This window comes from Microtus oregoni, unplaced genomic scaffold, assembly GCF_018167655.1.
Source record: "Microtus oregoni isolate MIOR12 unplaced genomic scaffold, Mior012 000004F_ref0000308, whole genome shotgun sequence".
Lineage (NCBI taxonomy): Eukaryota > Metazoa > Chordata > Mammalia > Rodentia > Cricetidae > Microtus > Microtus oregoni.
Window position 1 is genome coordinate 27,703,011 of NW_024543063.1, and position 15,439 is coordinate 27,718,449.

At 50.4% G+C, this 15,439-nt stretch overlaps 1 protein-coding gene across 2 annotated transcripts in view; it reads left to right on the forward strand.

Annotated features, from left to right (window-relative positions):
- The first annotated feature begins 2,356 nt into the window (after positions 1-2,356).
- Positions 2,357-15,439, forward strand: part of Tarbp1 (TAR (HIV-1) RNA binding protein 1) — a 50,651-nt gene continuing 37,568 nt past the window's right edge. For both annotated transcript variants that reach the window (XM_041650271.1, XM_041650272.1), the window contains exons 1-6: positions 2,357-3,167; positions 6,404-6,501; positions 7,575-7,644; positions 10,288-10,436; positions 12,272-12,324; positions 14,527-14,624. In XM_041650271.1, coding sequence (XP_041506205.1) covers positions 2,357-3,167; positions 6,404-6,501; positions 7,575-7,644; positions 10,288-10,436; positions 12,272-12,324; positions 14,527-14,624 — 1,279 coding nt within the window. The remainder of the gene's footprint in view (positions 3,168-6,403; positions 6,502-7,574; positions 7,645-10,287; positions 10,437-12,271; positions 12,325-14,526; positions 14,625-15,439) is intronic.

Consider the following 15,439-nt stretch of genomic DNA (forward strand, 5'->3'; position numbering starts at 1 on the left):
TACAAAGACTTTTAAAGTCTAGAGACAATTTAAACACCATGGGTGGGGCATGGGGATGTGTGCTCGCTACATCATAAAGTAGATATATTGTATCTTTATGGGAAACAGTATTTCAAAGCAATCCTAACATTTCCCTGCCTGCCAGTAATGCAAAAGCATCCTAGTTTGCCGTCCTTGGCCCTTGTCATTTGGCTTTCTAAAATACTGTTTAGAACTTTATTGTACTGTATTTATTTGAGAATGTGCGCCCAGGACTGGGTGCCACACTGTCCCAGCACAGAGGTCAGAAAAGAGCTGGCAAGAAGAGTCAGTTTTCTTCCACCACGTGGGATCCAACTCAGGTTGTCTGGGTTGGCAGTGAGCACCTCTACCCCTTGTCATCCTGCCAGCCCTCACTTGGTGTTTCGGATCTTCCTTAGGAGCATGAAAGGGTGGCTGTCTCCTTGTGGATTTAATGCACATTTGTCTTATGATTAAAAATGTCAGATACCTTTGCAAGCACATATCATTTTACATCTTCATTTGTTAAGTGTCTGCTCAAAACTTATTTTTAGAAAAAACATTTTATGCTTGATATCTGTTTATGATGAGAGAAATGGTATTTCTAACCACTTTCCATGGACTAAGCAATACATATTTACCAATATTCTAAATAGGTTTAAAATGGAATCTTTTATGTGTTTTGCCAAAGGCAAACGGAACGACTGAGACACGAAGGAAATCTTTCATTTGTAGTATCAGTTAACTTTAAAACTATTCATATTATTTTACGTCAAGCTATTTGATGGTGGGGCTGAGTCTCCCTCATTGACTAAGGGGCAGACTTCACACCTACAAAAACAAAGGGAATCCACATCACTTCTTCAGTTAAACCTGAGATTCGGTGAGGAGCGAAAGCAGCCATGTGCATGTCAAGATGAGAGGTCTTCTTTGTCTGAGTCTGAATCAGGCAGTGGAGACTGCGAGAAACACAGAACTACATAGGGAAGCCTGGTTTTGAGTTTGCTAGCGGGATCCAGCAGAGGGCACTGTGAAGTATCTGAAAAGTTTCTGCACCCCGTAAGCCTCTTCGCCAATGCAGCAATCCAAGTCAGATCAAGTCAAACGAAATTTAAAAAGCCCAGGTTATATATATATATATATATATATATATATATATATATATATATATTACTTAAAAAGCCCAGGTTTAAAGGATAGAACTCTCTCCTGGATGATTTTCCAGTCCTCTCCCCCTCCCCCCAGAGGAGATGGGAAAGAGAGACCGAAAACCACATGTCTGTTTCTGGGGTGGTAGTTTAAATGCCCTGTGGGAGTGGTCTTGAGCATCTCTGCGGATAGGGTCATTATTTGTATTGTATCAGCATGTGAGGTGGGGGCTCACACCGTGTGTGTGTGTGTGTGTGTGTGTGTGTGTGTGTAGAAGCTAGGGGTTGATGTGTGGTGTCTTCCTCCACCTTGTGTGTGTTTGTTTTTGTGACTAGGTGTCTCTTCTTAGTCCTGGAATGTGGACTAGATTGGCCTCGAATTCCCGGTAGTTCTCCCGCCTCAGCCTCCCCAGGGCTGGGATTAAAGGCGTGTGCCACCACTCCCTGCTCCCAACTAGTTCCTAAGCCACAGGTTTTCTCACTCAACCTGGAACTGACCTCAGCCATCTTCCTGTCTCCATCACGCGGGATGGCAGTTACCCCTCTGTGGGGATTCCAACTCGGATTCTCATGCTTACAGAGAAAGCACTTTGCCCAACGAGCCATCTCATCTCCCTCATGACTTATTTTCAACACGTAAATCCAGAGTGCATTTTGTATCCATTGTCTTAGGGTCTTTGTGGTAGCTCAAAGGAGCGTTTTTGAAAGGAGCCGACTGGGGGACTGCGATGGATATCTATGTGAATTTGGTGCCTCTTAGCTAATTTCGGCTCCAGACCTCTCCTAATCAGGATCCCCGGAACTGGTGTAATACTACAGTGAACGTCTCTGCAGCCACTCTTCTTGCTAAAAACCGTAAGGGAAGCCGGGCGGTGGTGGCGCACGCCTTTAATCCCAGCACTCGGCTGAGGCAGGTGGATCTCTGTCAGTTCGAGGCCAGCCTGGTCTACAAGAGCTAGTTCCAGGACAGGAACCAAAAGCTACGGAGAAACCCTGTCTCGAAAAATCAAAAAAAAAAAAAAAAACCGTAAGGGACAGAGTGGCAGGAGGCACTACACCCTAGGGCTCTAGGACCCTCATCGAAGTGGAAGAAACTACAGACGGTTCCACGCCCAGCAGGGAGTGTGTGGGCGGGAACCTCTCGCTGCGCACGCGCACTCGCGCATAGAGCTGCCGGCGCACGCGCACGGGGGTCGGTTGCCCGTGCAATGGAGCGGGTGTTGGCGGACGCGCTTCTGGCGCAGAGCCGGGAGCCCTGCGCGCTGCTGGGGGCACTGTGCGGCGGGGAGGCGAGTGCGGAGCGGGCGGAGACTCTGCGCCTGGTGCTGCAACGGCTGGAGGAGCGCGGCGCGGGCGCCGGCGGGCTGGCCGAGGCGGCGCACGAGGTGGCCAGGGGCCACCTGGTGCCCTGGCTGCACGCGTCCCCCCGTGGAGGGCCCGCGGGGCCGCGCGTGCTCCGGGCGGCTAGCGCGGCGCTGCGGTCGTGCGCGCGCCTGGCAGGGCCCGAACTGGCAGTGGCGCTGGCCGAGGAGGCGCTGCGCGAGCTTCCGAACGTGCCGGCCGTGGAGCTTCTGGCCGCCGTGGCGCCGTGTCTGCGCGCCCTCGATGATGCCCCGCTGCTGCGTCGCCTGGCGCGCGCGTCCGTGGAGCTGGCGCTGGCCGGGGACGCGCCGCCGGCGGTGGGCGCGCGCCTGCTGCCCGCGCTGGCACAGAGTGCAGAACCGGCGTTGCGCGCGGCTTGGGACGCGCTGGCTTCCCCGGGACCCGGAGCTGAGGGCCGCACTGGGCCAGAGCTGCTGGTGCTGAGCGCGCTGGCCGAGAAACTACTGTCGGCTCGTGCGCGCCATGAGGACCTCGACGCGCGCCTCCGCGGCCGCTTCTGGAGAACCGTGCAGGCTGGACTGGGCTGCACACAGGACGCGCTCACGCGCAAGCGCGCGCGCTACCTGCTGCAGAGGGCTGTGCAGGTGTCTGCAGAGCTGGCGATGGACTGTACCTGCGGTCCCCAGGACACAATGGGTATCCACTTCTCTCTCTCTTTCTAAACATAATTATGTCAAAGTATGTGCTCCTGTGTGTACCACGTGCGTGTAGGTGCCTGGGAGGGCATCGGATCTCCTTGAGCTGGAGTTAAAAGCGGTTGTGAACTACCTCTTGTGCGTGCTGGGAACCAAACCCCGGTCCTCTAGAAGTGCATTAAGTGCTCTTAGCCACCGAGCCATCTCTCCAGCCTGGTACCTGCTTGTCTCTTTGCCCCAGCTCCACCCAGCTTCCCCAAACCAGCTCTTCAAGGGCCATCCACCTCGTCCTGATTTACCATCTGCGTGTGGCACCTCTACAGCGATTTCTGCTTGAGTTTTGGGAACCGTGGACCCAGAGTAGGGTGGGATACTGCACATGGTGGCAGTGTGATCTGTACCACAAGCCTGCTCCATTCCCTGACATCCTGATTGAAAAAGGGTCGACACCTGTATCATTCTAAAGAAAGACGGTGTGTCCCAAGTTAACGCTTGAAGCTTGAGGAACTTAATTAAGTATTGGTCTCTTGACATTCCCTTTGGGAACTGTAGGAGCAGGGTTTGTTAATGTTTGCACGCGTGTGTGCGTGCTTGTGCGCGTGTATGTGTGTATGCGCGTGTATGTGTTGGACTGTGTTTATAGGCCAGAAGTCAACAGAAGGTGTTTTCCTTACTCTCCACTTTACTTTTTGAGTCAGGGCCTCTCTCTGAATCCTGAACTCAATGTTTAGCTAGACTGGCTGACCAGGGATCCTAAGCTTTCATCCCCCATTCTGCCTCTGCCTCCTCAGCTGGGCTTGCAAGCACGTGCCTCAATGATGGTATTTCTACATGGGTTATCATGTCTGTCATTTCCATTTGAACTTTTTATTATATTTATTGTGTGTGTATGCTATGGCACCCCAAACCTCTCAGGATCCAGGAGGGACGCTGTAGCCAGTGAGCACTGGTTAGAGAGATCCGAGGGTTGAAGGAACAGATCAGCTCACATATATCTCATCGTGTCCCGTCTATTCCTCCTGTGTTCTCCCCCGTGATGATCTCTGGATCTCACAAGGTTTCCAGGTTATACACCCACACAGACACAATTAACAGTTCTTTGTGACACAGCAAGGGTACCAGGCCTGCACTCTTTAGGGCTGCAGACAGATGAGACTGACAAAGCAGGCCCCAGTCGGGCTGGTTAGTCTCGGGGTGTGGCTGTGAAGCGCCTGGGCACACCTGAGAAGGGGTGAATTAGAAGGCTGTGATGTCTAACAGTGGGAGTGTGTGTGTTAATTACACATGTGTGGCTTGTTAAGCTAGACTTTGTAGTTGATAAATGTTGAGCAGTTCTTTCGCTGCCTTTCCCAGTTACTGGAGATGCAGCATTGTAGTAACCGTGGCAACCAGAGTGCGCATTGGCATTTTTGCTGGCTGAATTAAAGGGAATGGAATCTTTGAGCCCCAGAGATAACATCTATAGCGTAAAATCCGGAGCCTGGCATTTCCGGTCTCCAGGCCAAGGGACAACTTGGTTCTGGCCGATGCCTGAGTGAGAATCATTTCCTTTCTCCTGGTCTTTTCTGGAGTTCAGGGTACCTGGTATGTATTCTGTATGTCAAGATCATACAGCTGTGGACAGCTGTGGACAGTCATCCAGTATGCAGTGTATGAGGGAGCTATGCCCAATAATTAATGCACTCCTGGCTTTCCTGGGATGAATCCCACTATGGAACGGGGAACACGGCCTCACGAGGGTTCTACAGAAGTGGCAGCGGCCAGTCCAAAGACAAATAGTCCCAGAGCTTTGCCAATTGGGTTTTCTCACTGGAGCACTCCCATGAGTTAGTCTTGTGATTTTTGTCAGCTGTACTTTTACCGTATGGTGCTTGTGGCCCACAGCCCTGTCCTTTGGCCTTGTGCCCTCTGATGGCCCCTGAACGTTCGGGGGTTTGTGGGTTATATGTTATTTCGTTTTCCAGCAGAAATGCTCGTATGTGGCTTCCTGCTTCCAAAGCAGAGCGGAGATGGTCTACACATCTTCGTTTGGTCCCTATAGCTCGACTGATGGTTTGATCAGCCCATCTCCAGCTGGGGGAGACATTTCTATCCAAATTTTATGTGACAACACACTGCCTGCCACACAAACGAGGCTCCTTTGCATCCAAGTTTAAAGGCCTTGGTCCATCCAGCTGTGTTTGAGAAGCTGGAGATTCTACTGTTGGTTTTGGGACGTTGGGATGATTCTGGATTAAGGGTGGCCTGTGGCTTCCCTGTGGAGGTTCCTGGCGTTCAGGACCCCGGTCTCCTGGAGTCTCCTCTTTCACTTGTGTGCGACACACTTGGAAGTTTCCCTGAGCTTTGTCAGTTGTGACTTCCTCCCTGGCTGTCTCTGCTTCTCTTCTTGACTTGGGACCTCTGGACTTGTCGTCCGTCTTAGTTACTTTTCTGTTGCTGAGATAGACACCCTCAAAAAAAATCCCTCAACCCAAATAAAAGCAAAAATTCAAGCTCAGAGTAGTCAATCAAGCAAACAACAACAACAAAGTAAAATTAAACAGAAGTTCTGTAGAAAGGTTTTGCTTTGGCCACCAGTTCACGAAAAAATGACATGGAGACTTATTTTTAATTATGAAAGCTCTACCTTACCGTAGGTTTGTACTTAACTAATTCTTATAACTTAAATTAGCCCATATCTTTGAATCTACATTCTTTTTTTATAGTTATTTATTTATTATGTGTACAATATTCTGTCTGTGTGTATGCCTGCAGGCCAGAAGAGGGCACCAGACCCCATTACAGATGGTTGTGAGCCACCATGTGGTTGCTGGGAATTGAACTCAGGACCTTTGGAAGAGCAGGCAATGCTCTTAACCTCTGAGCCATCTCTCCAGCCCTGAATCTACATTCTTTCATGTGGCTCAGTTACCTTTACTCTGTATTGCCCATCCTGCTTCCTTTCCGTCTGGCTGGCAACTCTGCCTTCTTCCCAGAGTTCTCTCTGTCCAGAAGTCCCGCCTATACCTCCTGCCTGGCTATTGACCATTTAGTTTTTATTAAACAGCTTCACACAGGGTAAAGGAGTATTCGACAACAAATTTCTGTTTGAGTTTCTCAAGCCCTTTAAGTGATCCCCTCCCAGGTTAGCAGGTGCCTTGTCTGGTGTCAATGGAATTGAGTTAAGAATAGCTGTGATGAAGGCCTTAACCACATCGCTAAAGAACTGATTTTCCTTTCCTGTTGAAACTCTCCTAGGTCCAAGCCTATTCTGGTGGTCTGAGAAGAAAAAAGACGAGCTTCTAAAGTTCTGGGAAAACTATATCTTGATCATGGAAGTCCTAGAAGGAAATCAGGTGCGTGTTCTCCCATCTTAGTGAATCCTACAGCCCATGGGCCCCTTTTCAGGCCTCATGGGAAGGCCAGCCTGTATAAGCATGGCCGAATCCTTTGTTTCCTGAAATGGATACACTTTAAGATAGCACACAAATTGTTTCAAGAAATTAAAGAATGCTCTCAGTGGATTCCTGTGATTGTGCAGAAATTTAGTCTCACTTGGTCCCCCCTTGGCATTCTCCAACTGCTGTATTTGTTGGGGTGCTCCAGCATGTTACCAGGTGCAAATTACTGGGCCCTCCCCTCTACTTCTGGGTTCAGTTCATCTGAAGTAGGCCTGACGAGTATGACCTTTAGTCAAGTTTCCAGGTGACACCTGTGCAGCCGTCCTGGTGTAGAGAGTCCCAGCATGTCAGGGTTCCTGTCTGTATGGTTCCTAGAGGTTCTCATCTCCAAGGGTCCCAGTGTGTAAGACTCCTCAGCTCCAAGGTTCCTGTGTGTGGTCCCCTGTCTGTGGATACATGTCAATAGGAGGTGCCTGTCCTCGCGTGCCACCCCGCTCCGTGCCCAGTGTACTGAGATGCGGGATGGGCTCTAGGAAGCCTTTCTAAGGTCAGATAAGATTGCTGGGTTGCTTCGGTCAGTTAACCCATAAGCCTATTTATTTTAGAAACTTAGATTTCAAGTTACTTTGAAATTGGCGAGTCAGACTCTAGCTGAACTGTCACAGCATGGTCTAAGAGACCCCGGAACCCTGAGCTCTGAGTGCGCGGTGCTTCCCAGTGTGTGACCCCGACAGTGGTGGGACTTAGGGTAAGCGCTTCCCTGCATTTACCGTTTAATCTCTCAGCCTTGCCCGCTTCTGGGGTCAGACAATTCTGAGTTAGGATGTTCTGTAACCGGGGTCTGGAGCTTTGCCGCTCGGTCTCACAGACATGAATCACTGATGCTGCTCAGACCTGGGGAACCAGGCTCCTGACACCTCAGACATAGCAGCGAGAGAAAGGCCGCAGTATGTAAACAGGAACCTTCCCCTGAGGTTTCAAAGCCGTTTCGTGCGATTTTTCATGAGATTCTTTGCTCTTGTTTTTAGATACATGTCATAAAGCCAGTCTTACCCAAGCTAAACAGTCTGTTTGAATACGCAGTATCAGAGGAAAATGGTAACGATTGCTTTTTGGTTCTGTTTGTTTGTTTGCTTTAATAACATTAGTCCCCCGATCTCATAACTAACCGTTATCTATCAGAGGCTTTGGGAAAACCGTTTAACAGTGAGGAGGAAATGGGATCAACCTGCAGTGCCTCCAGCAAGCGGTGCTGGCCTCCGGCATTGTGGGTACGCGCTCTCTGAGCACACTGGCCCTGTGTCCACACTGTACCCTCCACCCATCTCTTACAACATAGCTTAAATGGCTGCAAAGATTCCAGTAACTTAGAGGTATGATTAGACTTTTAAAGCAGTTTATTATAAAAATTTCAAACTATTTCCCTTCTTTATAGAAAGGAAAGAATATATGTGATGAACCGGGACCTGTCTCAGTCCTGGCGGAAACACACAATGGGCAGCCTCGTCTCCTGGGCCCGTGCGGTCTCTGCTGCTCCCTCTCCAGCAGCTCAGCTTCCTTTGATTCCATCTGTAAATCTCAGTGTGTGTCCTTAGCAGAGCAGGCTGGGGAGAGGGCCCAGCGGGCAAAGGCCTTGGTGTGTAAGCGTGAGGCCCAGAGTTCAGATCCTCAGCACCCATATAAATGCCTTTTGGGTCTGGTGACCCGCCTGTAATCGCAGAATTCCTGAGGCAGACACAGGGGAGCCCTGGGTGAACTGGCTAGATAGACTAGCCAGATCAGCAAGCTCTGGGCTCAGCAGGAGACCTCGCTTCGATACCTAAGGTGGAGAGGGGTTGAGGAAGACACCGGATGTCCAGCTCTGGCCTCTGCACACATGTGCCCATGCTGGAACAAATGCACATGTACATGTATCCCTCCACACCCACACAAATAAGAACCTGCCAATGCTTTTGTGGTAGGGCTATTTTTATAATAATACCCATCTAATATGGATATATACTTCTAACTGCTTTTCAGCCTTAATTGCCTTAATATACCTTTTTAATATATAAATACACATCTATTTTTTTTTTTTTTGTTTTAGACTGGGTGGAGGTAGATCCTGTTTCAGGTATCTTGGGGTTCTTAGGAAGAGGGCATTCAAGGGTGTGAATGCATTCAAGGGTGTGAATTTACCTGTGCTTTGAGCCCTCGATCGCTCCTGAAACACAGCACACCTGGAGCTTCCTCAAGTGGCTTTGTGAGGTTGAGCTTCAGCCAGTGATGCAGTAACTGCAGGCTGGAGGCTTCCTGTCCGTAGGAATGGGAAGGTGCCCTATCATGTGTTTATTTATGAGTGCTGCGCCCTGTAGATAGTGGCTGCCCTGGGTAGTCCCCTCACTGATGGCTGCCCTGGGTAGTCCCCTCACTGATGGGCTGACCTCTGAGGAACTGGTCTTTACTCTGTGGATGACTCTGGCCGTATTCTGACACAGTGAGAGCTTCCACAGGCCGCAGGCCTCTCTTGTCCCACCTGGGCCAGCACGTAATGGGATCCTGCCCTTCTCTTGAGCTCTTGCTGTTAAAACGATGTTCCCATGGCATCATTTCGTGCTTTGCCCGTGGCGCTCAGCAAGCCAAACCAAATAGCATTGACTGGTTTTGAAAAGTTCCCCTTGACGGAGAGTTGGAAAAACATGTTGGGGTAGATTACAAACAATAGACCAGTTTAGCTGTAGAATACAATGAGATAAAAAAAATTATAGTATAATTAAATAAAGACTATTTTATGAATCAGGAACAATCAATAGAAGGTACACATATGTTCTATTTTTAAGTCTTATTTTTATTTATGTGAATGTGTGGATGTGCCTATGTGATACACCACATGCATGCAGGTGCCCTCACAGGCCAGAAGATGTTAGCTTTGCTGGAGCTGGAATTACAGCTGGGAGTGAGCCGCCCTACGTGGCGCTGAGACTCGAACCCCAGTGCTCTGGAAGAGCGGCCATCCCTCCAGCCCTTATTCTGTCTCTTACTGTGGATTCAATTATACATTCACTTGAGGGGTCTCTTACTCCACGTCAGTGTGTACAAGCACTGGAGGCCTGGGAAGCATTTTCCACTCGAGTTTTGTCTTTTTTTCCCCCCATGAAACAGCAGTTTTGGCTCCAAGTCCTATGAAGAGAACAGAGAAGGGACCGAAAAGAAGTTCATGTGAGGGGGGCTCGGGCCTGACCTAGGGGTGACACACAAACTCTGAGCTTGGAGCTGACCAGCCTGGGATGGGGAGCTAGCTCTGTGAGGATGGTAGGGGCACTGAGGAAAGTGGGTCTGCAGAGCGGGCAAGGCTGGGGTAGCCAGTGCCAGCCTGTGTCTTGTTCACAGTTCAAGAACAGTGGGAAGCTGGGCAGAGGGTGACAGTTTCAGATTTGTATATGAAGAATGGCCTGAAGCCAGCTGAGGGGAGAATGAGCTGAACCCGCCCCAGACAGATGTAAGGTTCCGTTCGTACACACACGCACGCACACACGCACGCGCGCCAGTGTTGTCCTGAGTGCCGTGGTGCCTGCAGCAGCTGAGTGCATCCACAATGCTGACCACTGAGGTGATTGGGTTCTACAAGCTCTGTGGGTGTGTGCTGAACAAACTCCCCGAGCCAGAGCTCTCACGCTCAGTGTGATTTGTGGTGTGAGCCTCAGTCTCCACACAGAGATCTAAAGCTGAGGTGTGTGTCAGTTCGGGTGCTTGTTCCCGCAGGCTGCTGGCTCGTTCATCCCTCCTGGCTCGTGTGCATTTATACAAGAATGTTTGAAAGCGAGAATAAAATCCTGACCAAAGAAGGTGTGATCCACTTCTTGGAGCTGTATGCCGTGAGATCGCCTCCGTATTCACCGGAACTCTCCGAGGTAATGACATCCCAGCCCCTTCCTCCTTAGCCGTCTTCAGAAGGTGAAGGTGAAGGTCGTCTGTTAAGCCCAGGATCTTTTGAGTTTAAGAGAAAAGCCACCCAGTGGGCAAGCTGCCAGTCTCAGCCATTGCTCGGACTAGGAGTCGGAGATGAGGGAGAGGGGAAGTCCTCTGTGTGGGGGTTGGGGGCAGTGCCGGAGTGGGATGTGATGAGGGGGGCTCAGAAAACCTGAGAGATGGAGAGGGAGAGGGCACCCAGGCTTCCGTCAGCAAACAAGGGCGCAGAAGCTTTGTTCTTCTGAGTTAGGATGAGTGGGCAGACCACACAGCAGCAGCCGCAGCAAGGGCAGGTCTTTTATAGATCTGCACACACCAAGCTCCTCTTTTTGAGGCGGTGTCTCATGTAGCCTAGGCTGGCCTTTAAGGCTCCCTGTGTAGCCAATGCTGACTCTGAACTCTGGTTCCTTTTGCCTTCAGCTCCAGAGTGCTGGGCTTAAATGCACATCAGCATGCCTGTTTATGTGGTTCTAGGGATTGAACCCAGGGCTTGAAGCGTGGGAGGCAAACACTCTGGGCCACGTCCCCAGTCTCAGTCCACCTGTCTACCTCAGATGTAGCTCTCCTGTTTGGGGAAAGCTGAATGGGAGCAAATTAGTCAGGGTTCTTCAGGGGAAAGAGTGATAAAATGGCCGTGTATTAAAGGGAAATTTATTAGATTGGAATACAGCAATGGCCGTCTGCTAGCTGGGGAGGCAGACATCCCGTAGCTGGATGCCTCAGTTGTCCAGTCTGACACCGAAGGCCTGGATGGTTCCTAGAGAGCCACAGAGTCAGGACTTCAGTGCATGCTGGAAGCCTAGAGAGGCTGGGTTCCGATGGAGCAAAGAGTGGCAGGAGCAGCCACAGGGGCAGCTACAGGGTAGATGAACTCACAAGCGAGAGGCGAAGGCAAGGAGGCAAACAGCTTTGCCCCTGGTCCTCCCTGTATCTGAGTGTCTGCCAGAGGTGTTGTCCACTCTCAGGGTGGGTCTTCTGCTTCAGGTGATTCAGCCAAAGCAGCGCCTCCCAGGTGTGTCCAGACACTTGCCTTGTGGGTGAGCCTAGATCCATCCAGCGGACAGTATTAGCCGTCCCGGGAGCCTTGTCTGCGTCGTTTATGGAGTTTGCAGTCGGGCAGGGAGCTCCTGGTGATGCTGCCCTGGAGCTGTGAGCCATAGCTGTGTGCACTCTGCCGTCTTTTGTCTGAGCTGTTCGTGTTTGCCTCTGTCCATCAGCGGCCTCATGCAGTGAGGAGACCAGGGGTGTTGGGTCTATGCAGTTGGGCCCTGTGGCCGTGAGGAGACCAGGGGTGTTGGGGTCTATGCAGTTGGGCCCTGGGGCTCCATGTTCCCTTCCTTAGACCCAGGAGCTCACCTTACATTAGGGTCACACACGCCAGCCTGCTTTTTCTGTCTGAACTCCACACTGCAGCCCCTGAGATGCAATTCTGCCCCTGCATTTCAGGTAACCTGGTGGGGTGGGGGTTGACTGGCCTCTAGGACTATTTGGGGGGATGTTAATCCCTGATCCCCACCTTCTCAGCACAGGCTGTCAGCCTTCCCTTGAGGAATCCTTATCTCCCTATTACTGTCTGTATTTCCTACCTAGTTTCTTCGTCAAGCTCCTTCGGCCCTGACCCACGCCCAGAGCCCTGGTGGGCATTACCGGTGGCAGCGTTCTGTGTGCGCTCTCAGGACTGCGGCGTTAACCCACTCTGCCCCTCTGCTCCCCCATGTCCCCGTGTAGAGCAAAGGCAGTTGGAAAGTCGTGTTAATGCCCATATTTTCCCTTTCAGTTTATCACTGGCCCGCTGATGGATGCCCTCTCAGAGAGCTGTCTGTACAGCAGGTAAGCGTCCATGCTGCTCTGTCATTGCTGTGGGGCCGGGGACCAGGCACAGGGCCTGTGCATGCTGGTCAGTGACACACCATGGACAGAGGGTCCTGTCCAAAGGGTCATTCTCTTCCCTAGCAGCAGTGTGGTTCATTGTATCTGTGCAATGATGTCATGAAACACATCTAGCCCCAGCAGCTGTGCAGTTACACACTGATGTCATGAAACACGCCTAGCTCCCAGCAGCTGTGCTGTGCATCTGTACATGCTGATGTCATGAAACACACCTAGCCCCCCCCGGCAGCTGTGCAGTGCATCTGTGCACTGATGTCATGAAATACGCCTAGCCCCCAGCAGCTGTGCAGTTACACACATGATGTCATGAAACACGCCTAGCTCCCAGCAGCTGTGCAGTTACACACATGATGTCATGAAATATGCCTAGCCCCCAGCAGCTGTGCAGTTACACACATGATGTCATGAAACACGCCTAGCCCCCCCCCCCCGGCAGCTGTGCAGTGCTTCTGTGCACTGATGTCATGAAACACACCTAGCCCCCAGCAGCTGTGTGTGCACTGATGTCATGAAACATGCCTAGCCCCCAGCAGCTGTGCAGTTACACACATGATGTCATGAAACACGCCTAGCCCCCAGCAGCTGTGCAGTTACACACATGATGTCATGAAATATGCCTAGCTCCAGCAGCTGTGCAGTTACACACACTGATGTCATGAAACACGCCTAGCTCCAGCAGCTGTGCAGTTACACACACTGATGTCATGAAACACACCTAGCTCCAGCAGCTGTGCAGTTACACACACTGATGTCATGAAACACGCCTAGCTCACCTTTTTATTTTAGCTTTTTAATTTCGACTTAGTGTCACAGTTTTTCAGAAAGTTCAGAGCTAATGCAGAGTTGTTCATTGTTCACTAGAGTCAGCAGATGTTAATGTCTGATGGGATTTGCTGAGTCATCACCTCGTGTGTGTGTGTGTGTGTGTGTGTGTGTGTGTGTGTGTGTGTTACTCTGCTGAACCGATGTACCCTCCTGCATGTTTCATTCGTGTGTCTGTCCCTCCCTACTTCCACCCAGCCATCTCTCTCTCTCTCTTTCCCTCCCTCCCTCTTCTCTCATCCTCTTTCTCCCTCTATATTAAGAACTGCGAGCTCACACCAGTATGTCTGGCACAGCCCACCCTAACATTCCTTTCTGTATCTGACAGTGGCGGCCATGGCTTATAGGAGGTCTGCTTGTCCACAGCTTTCGCGCTTGGAAAAGGTTAGCAGTCGGAAGCTTGTCAGTTTTCTGCCTTAGCCTCATTGGGAGAATTATCGATACCCTGAAACTGCCCGTTCAGCTCTCTGATTTTAGAATTGTTTGTCTTTCTGATATTGATCACTTGAGTTTATAACTATAAGCAAGTTACACTTAGGAGCCCTCTAAAAAAGAAAAACCACCCCATTTCCCACACTCTTTAAAAATGCTAACTAGCATCCAGGCCAAGTGACGGGAATATATTAGTTTCTAGTGTCTGATGCATACATATTGACAACATAATGGCATGATTGACAGGGACATGAGTCTTCAGGGAGTCATTGCTAGATGGCATTCCACTTCTGTGAGGCAGCTGGGCAGTGTGCAGTCAGCAGCGGCCCCCATGCTTTTGGGAGAGTTGGCATATACATTTATCACGACACACCTTCTGGTGCCCTGTTGTGTTCAGTTAGCAGATAACACACAGAGCCAGAAACGCTTGGTGGAGTCCGCATTCACAGTGAAACACTGTAGCAAATGCCAGGCCTCTCTGATACTTGTCTTCGCTGGGAGTGCTCCTTTAACCTAGAGATGGAAATCCACTGAGTTATATGTTGGAAACAAAAAAGCACAGTTTAAGTTGATCGTCCTCAGCGGTTTTATTATGACGCTAGACTGATGTGTGTCAGGAGGGGAAGGGGAGTGTCATCGCAGGCTGCCGTGCCCCTTCGGTCTAACAGCCCAGAGTCCTGGAGAGTCCCGCTTGTTCTGCTAGAACATTCAGATGTTTCTGCATTCAGAGAGTCTCCGAACATTACTGAGAAATAAAGTGCAGGTCCAGGGCAAGAGGCCTTGTCCAGTTGCTCACTGCTGGGAACCGTGTTGCGTTTAGACTAATGTCTGTATATGTGTATTTGTAAATGGATTTTAAGTTCATGTTTTTCTCCCCTTTGTTCGCAGATCCCCAGGGCAACTGTCGGGAAGTGGCTCTCCCCTGGGATTAAAGCTGCAGACGTTTCTGGTCGCTTACGTTTCTCTTCTTCCAGAAGAAGCAAAGAGTATGTCCTTAGAGGTTTTAATTTACATTATAACTTAGCATGTTCTGGTACATGTGCCATCACGTGACTGTCATGATTGGTGCTGTGCAGCTGTCTGCAGCGGGCCACTGGCCTTGCGATCTGTATACTGTCTCCTCTGCAGGCGTTAGCAAACAAGGCAGAGCCAAGGAAAGGTGCTGAACAGTACCCAGCCCTCTCTGGGTTGACCTTTGCAGCAGAAAGACGGCTACATAGCTAAGGAGCGCACACTTCTAGTGTCCTGTACCCTGGAATCAGCCCACTTTCCTGGGCTGGGGTTAATTTTTTTTATATTTATTCATTTATTTATTTTTGAGGCAAGTTTGGAATTGGACACAAAGCACCTCTGAGACTCTTGTTGCCAGGTAGTGGAAGGGCTTATTCCTCTTTGAATCATCTTGTCACAGTGGCCTTTGTGACCTTTACTGAGCCTAAATATGGATTTTTTTATATATTTATTTATTGACAAGATGACCAGTGATACCCATCTATTCAAAAGAGGTGACTATGGTGTGCAGTATCAGGACTTAAGCCGGTTGTCTCAGTGGCTCTGTTCCTGGAGAGGACAGTGGAACCGCCAGCTTTGAGCTCCTGGGGCTGCAGCCTGCAGCATGGCTGGCTAGCCCAGCAGAGTGGCCCTGTGGAGGCTGCCCACCTGGTGTTGGAGGCGTGGCCCGGAAGTGTGTGGGGTGAGTTTGAAGGGAGTCTGACTGTTGCACTGAGTGAGGGGTAGGTATGAGACGTCATGTACTGGATCTGATTCATGCAGCCGGGAGAGAGAAGAATGCTTACCCACA